Source organism: Lactuca sativa, chromosome 5 (assembly GCF_002870075.4).
Source record: "Lactuca sativa cultivar Salinas chromosome 5, Lsat_Salinas_v11, whole genome shotgun sequence".
NCBI classification, from domain to species: domain Eukaryota; kingdom Viridiplantae; phylum Streptophyta; class Magnoliopsida; order Asterales; family Asteraceae; genus Lactuca; species Lactuca sativa.
Genome location: NC_056627.2, coordinates 254,217,092 through 254,223,980, shown reverse-complemented (window position 1 = coordinate 254,223,980; position 6,889 = coordinate 254,217,092). Strand labels below are relative to the sequence as shown.

General features: G+C 33.9%; 1 protein-coding gene across 1 annotated transcript; it reads left to right on the top strand.

Annotated features, from left to right (window-relative positions):
* The first annotated feature begins 1,957 nt into the window (after positions 1–1,957).
* Positions 1,958–4,624, top strand: LOC111913255 (uncharacterized). Its single transcript, XM_023908972.3, has 5 exons — positions 1,958–2,481; positions 2,579–2,647; positions 2,883–2,965; positions 3,069–3,268; positions 3,335–4,624. Exons 1-5 carry the CDS (start codon positions 2,258–2,260, stop codon positions 3,413–3,415), a joined length of 657 nt encoding a protein of 218 aa, XP_023764740.1. The 5' UTR covers positions 1,958–2,257; the 3' UTR covers positions 3,416–4,624.
* The last annotated feature ends 2,265 nt before the right edge of the window (positions 4,625–6,889 follow it).

Below are 6,889 nucleotides of genomic sequence, written 5' to 3'. Positions count from 1 at the left end.
ATTATGAATCTTCCTTAATAAATGAAAGCTTTTTTTTGCCACATGTCAATTTCTTATAAGTTTTGACACTTGTCATTTTGTGGTATTTTTGAAATAAATATTATCCACTTGTCAATTTTTGATTTGTTTTAATTTTTAAAATTAAAATCATATACGTATATATGTAAAGTATTAAATATCATATATATATATATATATATATATATATATATATATATATATATATATATATATATGATATTAAATTGCAATAAGTACGGTTTTTCCTTTCTTATTTTAAAGTTGTATATTAAAAAATATTTTATGTTTACATTTTAATTTAATTTTAATTTTTTTTTAAATCAACCTGTGTAATACATGGATCTTACATCTAGTAGACAAAATTGCAAGAATGGTCCCTGTGGTTAGGTTGAATTTGCCACTTTGGGCGAAACAGGTTTGGACTAGCACTCATGGTCCACAGGTATTCATTTTCTTGCCACTTTGGTCCAATTTACTTTAAATTCTTTTATAATGACCATTTTGCCCTTTGTTTTTATTTTTTTTAGTTTATTTATTTATTTAAATAGTTTCATAATTAAAAGAAAAAGAAAAAATCTCTCTCTCTCTCTCTTAAACTCTCTCTCTCCCACCCGTCTCTCTCTCTCTCTCTCTCTCTCTCTCTATATCTTCATTACAAACCCCATATCTTCATTGTCCTCTTCTTCTTAAGGATATGCAGAAAAAAGAAACCCTAATTGTAATCTCCATTATCAAAAGCAACTTTGCCCATTAATCTGTATCACAGCAAGATCCAATGGTTTTCAGACGAGCTTCTGTGAGATAGAGAGGGGAGAACCCTAATTGTTGTTCTAACTCTGAAACAAAGGTTTGTAAATGGGGGTTTCAGATCTGCCTCCTCCTGAGAATCAAAGAGCTTCATCTTTACAGACCAAAGCACAACGATGAAGACCAAACCATTGGCAACCCCTGAAAAAACCTACTGCCGCCCCCTTCACCACCATTTCCAACCATCCCCATCGTCTCTGGACTCTCCTGGCTCCGTCAAATGACCCTCAGGTGAGCTTTAATCGAGTTTGAAGAAGGAAAGAACGCCAAATGACCCTCGGGTGAGCTTCAATCGAGTTTGAAGAAGGAAAGAATGAGACCTTATGGTTTTTAGAGGTTATCGCCATTCTCTTTTCTTTAAATCTTAGGGTTTTTAGAGGTCGCCGCTACTGGAAACCTTAGTTTCGATCTGTATGCCGCCACCTGAAACTTTTAGGGTTAGGGTTTTGCTGCCAGAGCTTCGATATGGTGTCGTTTATCTTTTTCCGGCGGTAGTGTTCAAGCTTCCCAGCGGGAGTGAAGGTTGGGGGAGAGGTGAGGATGGTGACGTTCTTTAAACTGGAGAGAGAGAGAGAGAGAAGAGAGAGAGAGAGAGATTCCTTTCTTCTTTTTATTTTTTATTTTTTTGTTTGGAAAATAATTAAATAACAAAAAGAAAAGCAAAAAACAAATAGAAAGGGGCAAATTCGTCATTTTAAATCATTTTGGACCAAACTCACAACAAAATGGAAACTTTTGGACCATTAGTGCTAGTCAAAACTTGTTTGGCCCAAAGTGGCAATTTCCACCTAACCACAGGGACCATTCTTGCAATTTTTGTCCATTTAGTATATATCAAATAAAAGTAAATTGAATGGTGGAATGATGACACGTGCCATAATATTAATGGGTTGAAATATTTATAGATATAAAATGTAGTAAATAATTTAATTTCTCTTTTTTTATGTTATTTTATATATTTCACTTTAGTTTATCAAATATTTTGACCAATTACTATTTTTTTTATCAGCTTAATTATTTAACTAGCAACTATCTTTTCGTTTAGTCCCTGAAATATAGTCCTAGTAACTTATTGAAAACCTAAATTATAAATTAATTTATAAGTTAGAGCAAAGCTGCGGACACTTTTAAAATACACTAAGTGGTGTTCTCCTTTATTTCTTCAAAACTTGCAAGTAACATATAGCTTGTTAATCAATGTACTCCGTTAATTGCTTAAAAGTCACCAAAACCTAAAAAACAAATCCTCGCAAGCATCATCATTCTCATCCAGATCTCTTGCCGTGTTTGTATATCTTAAAAACATATTTTCTATACCCTTTTGTGTTCCATTCTAAATTGCATTTTCTTCCTTAAGAGATAACTTCGTTAGCCTTTCCAAACCCTTTTAGCATATATTTTCTACATTTGAGGAGTTGACTTCAGCGCCATGAATCCAAGAAGCTCTTCAACAGCTTATGGTGTCCGTAGCTTTGCCACCTTGCTGATATGCCGCTATAGAGTTAGTCAGGGGAGCTCAATCGGTGTTCCGGCCCACAAGCATATCAGCGGAGATATGAGGCTTTCCAAGATGGGGTATGGCATTGGTAACTCAATGCATCAAGCCCTAACCATTTCCCGTGGCAATTCTACAAAAAGACCAGAGTCTAAAATGTGCATTTCAACACCTTTCTACCTTTTTTTTCGTTTATATAAAGGCTAATATTTAAACCATGAACTTGTTCTTTTTTTTCTGAACTGAAAAATGTAGGGAACAGGAAGATACCTTACATATTCTGCCGTCTGATCCAGCTTCTCCAAAGCCTAGCATCTTTTATTGGTATGCACTCTTTGACCTTCATACACAGCCAACAAAACAAACAATGCTTTATTTTTTTTATTTTTTTATAAGAACCCACATCACCTCTTTACAGTCCCATTTCTAAAAAAGCTTCTTTACAATTAAATGCAACTTTCTGCTAAATAATGAATGAACTTGTATATAGCAGTTGGATATTTTGCAGCAAGTATAATCCTATCAACATAGAACTAATGTATAGAATGTAATAGTGCAGGGTAAAATGGGTTTTGGGCACGATCTTGCCCTTGCTCTTCTCATCATGGAAGCAAAAATGGGACAACATTCTAAAGCTAGAAGGCAAGTACATTTAATATAATTTAGTTATCCTTTCCACATGACGTCTTTGATCTTTGTTTGCATAAATAGATGCTAAAACAAATGAAGATAATGATGATTTCAGATAAGCTGGAAGAGGTTGTTAAAGAGGTTGAGGAAGTGGCTGAGGTGGTAGAAAAAGTTGCGTCCACAACCGAAAAATTATCAGCAGAGGTTGCAGAGAATCTAAACAATGGTGAAATGAGAGAAATTGCTCTGATGGTAGAACATGTATCTAGTGTTACTGTAAAGGATGCTCGAATGACCCAAAATTTCCTCCACAAGGTACTTAATTAATAACAAGCTGTTCAATGTTTAGCTTCCATTTGCTAACAAATACTTTCTGGGCAGGTTGGTGATCTGAAGCAAGACTTGGCAGAGTTGGAGAATTTGGTAGAATCCGCCAAAGATAAAATGGAACACAAAAAGTAGATAATGAACAAAGGATACATTTTCACTAGATATCTTACTTCTGTCGAAAAAATCGTAAATTAATGTACCTTGTGTGTATATATTCAGCAGATATGCTAAATCGTGTATATAAAATTAACACCAGGATTATGAAAACCGTGAGAGAACTTGAGATATAACATTAGATCAAATTTGATGTGTTGTTATTTTGAAAAAAACAGAATACAAATGACTGTATACAAACACCTATTTCCCTCGCTTTAACTATCAACCAACACATTATATGCAATGCCAAGATGGCATAAGAGCATGCACGATAGTGGAGATTGTCCGATAAGTGTTTGGGTGACACGTTAGTGTCGGGAAAACAAAACCGGTTAAGCTGATGATTTGGCTAATATCGGTGAAATCTTTAAAGAAAAAGTCATTGTCATGCTTGTTATTGCAGGTCTTACGTGAGGACTACAATGGATTAAAGTCAACCCTTCTTGCTCGACAGGTTCCCACAGCCTTCAATGAATTGAATGGGCTTTTTTTTTTTTTTAAATCATGATTACATGATTAAATAGTTGGTTCCTTGGCGTCTTGATACTGGCTCTAACATGTAGCACCAAACCACTCTAGCATCGGCACCGCTGAACCATACTATACTATGGTGATGAGTCCCTCCATGTTCGCAATGGTAACGGCTTACCTATTTTACATATTGGTTCCACTAACTTTTATTCTCCGAAGAAAACTTTTTCCTTAACGAATATTCTTCATGTTCCACAAATCAAACCTCACCTTCTTTCTGTTGAACAATTTTGTCATTGATAATAATCTTTTCTTTGAATTTCATGATAGTTTTTATGTTGTCATTGATAATAATCTTTTCTTTGAATTTCATGATAGTTTTTATGTTATGACGGATGAGATTTCACGCAATACCATCCTCACGGGACCAAGTGAACATGTGATCTACTTGTTTCATCTTCCGTCTTTTCAACCGGTTTCAAGAAGTGTTTTTACAGTTGTTCGTGCTCTTGTCTACACATTGCTCGTGCTCTTGTCTACACATGGCATCAACAGCTTGGTCATCCACATGCATAACTTTTGAATTCAATGTTATCTAAATACTCTCTTCCTATTTTGCATAAAAACTCGAGTTCGCCTTTTAATGCTTGACATATACGAAAATCCTCAAAACTATTTTTACCATTGTCTACTTATAAAAGTTCTTGCATTCTAGATTTGGTGGTTTGTGATGTGTGGGGTCCAGCCCCCATTACCTCCTCGGATGGGCATAATTACTTTTTACTTTGCGTTTATCATTTTCCTCGTTACATGTGGATATATCCTTTATAAAAAATATGATGTTTACGCCAATTTTAAACACTTTCTTTCTATGGTTGAATGACATTTTAACACTAAACTCAAATCTATTCAAGCAGATTGGGATGGAGAATTTCGAAATCTGCCAAATTTCTTCTCTCCCCTTAGCATCATTCATTGCCAATGAATAGTTTAGCGCAACTTTGACTTTGGAGGGGAAGTTATAAGGGACTGATTTTCAGTCACTAATAGACTTGTTTCAGTCTTGATTATGTAAGAAACTTATTAGGGACTGAAGTTCAGTCATTGATACAATTGCACCAATTTATCCTACAGACGAGAAACTTTTTAAAGACTGAATTTCAGTCTCTAATAGACATGCACTATTTGACATTCGAATGAACACATATAATTGGCTAGATATTTGTATTTAAGAATGATTATTTAGTCATAGATGTCATATATCAGAGACTGATGAATCAGTCACGAATACTAATTCGAAGGAAACTTATTAGGGACTGAAATTCAGTCTTGGATAAACTAAACACATTTGGCTTCGAAGAGAAATCATTAGGGATTGAATTTTAGTCTTTGAGACACCCATGCCCTCCACTCCACATCATCCCATCTATTCCATTCACTTCCATTAACCACCACTCGTCAACACATATAACCACCATCTTTAAGGTCCAACTATGGAGCATTAGTTTGTGTTTTAGTTTGTGCTACTCATGGGTTCATTTTCAAGAAGGGTGTGATGGGAAGATGAGCAGTTTGGTCAATTTCTTATTTATTAACAATATATAAATAATAAATAATCAATGAGGACATTTAATATATGGTATGAACCGAGACTTCAATAAAAACAAACAATGAGGACGATCGAAGCTAGAATAGAAAATGTTGGAAGCTAAACGTGTAAAGTAATACAAACCATATAGACTATTTATGTGATTTACTCTTAAAAAAGAAGGTTTTGAAAATCGTATTGTAGACCGAACCAGCGGTCTTACATGTTCGATGGTCCAACTTGTCTAACTGATTGGACCGGTCTCAAAAACCGGAAAACCCGAATGATGTCATAATTACATTATTATTAATTTTAATTATATACAAAATTACAAAAAATAAAAATAATAAATATTTTTAAAATTTCTGTTTTTTACCAGTTCTTACGGTTCTTACAGGTTTAACCGGTTCTTACCAGTTTTTAGCGGTTCACATGACAAACAATTTTTTGGCTTCTTAGAACTGGGTTCGTGACCGTTCCCGATTGAACCGGCCGGTCCTGTCCGATTTGAAAAACATGGTAAAAATCAAAAATTTATAGCAATTTGTATAAAACAGAAATAAAAAAACATTGAAATTCAATTAAAAAAATATAAAAACATTTAATTCTTTGGAAAAGTACGAGTACTAAATTATTAAAAAATCTAACAAATAAAGTATGCATATTGAAAATAAGGAGGAACACACTTGTGGTTTGGATGGGATACGAGATCAACACGATCTTTTCCGGAATTGCCGAGAGCATGGATATAGATTAATGGTACGGTTATTCAATCACATTCAGCCTCACAAAACCCTATCAATACCTTACCAAAATTGAAGGAAGACTAGCGATTGCAAGGAGTCAAGGGCTTTGTGAAGTATTCATCAACTCAAGGTAACATTAACTGTTTGTAGCTTTAATTTGATCGAATTTGATTTGGAATATGGTTATGCTTGGAATAACATATTGAAAGTCAATTCCAAAAAGTGTGATATGATTTGTCAACAAATACAGGTCATATAATATGAATTGACTTCATTTGGAATATGATTATGCCTTGAAGATGATACTCTTTTCTGTTAGAAATCTTTTCCCATTTAGATTTGATTAATTGTCAACAAATATAGGTTGTATAATATGAAGGTTATTAAATAAATTACAGAAAGCATTAGCAACTACAGGACCTCTTTTCAATAAAAAAGAATCCAACTGTAAAAGCAATTCCAAACCCATTACATAATCAATACTAATAGTTAACTTTGTTTGATGAACACAATATCTAGGACAGGTTTCACCCAGGGGTATTTTGGGTAAAACCATCATATTTTTAATTTTTATGTTAGATTTGGATTTGTTTTGGTTTAGTATGAATAGGATATGTTATCTATGACGTTTTAATTAAGTTTTAT

What these genes read in the sequence shown, in the direction of transcription:
- LOC111913255 (XM_023908972.3), top strand. Translation starts at nt 2,258, where the DNA reads ATGAATCCAAGAAGCTCTTCAACAGCTTATGGTGTCCGTAGCTTTGCC. An exon ending in AAAAGACCAGAGTCTAAAAT is followed by an intron (nt 2,482 to 2,578) that starts GTGCATTTCAAC and finishes TGAAAAATGTAG; the next exon opens with GGAACAGGAAGATACCTTAC. An exon ending in CCCAAAATTTCCTCCACAAG is followed by an intron (nt 3,269 to 3,334) that starts GTACTTAATTAA and finishes CTTTCTGGGCAG; the next exon opens with GTTGGTGATCTGAAGCAAGA.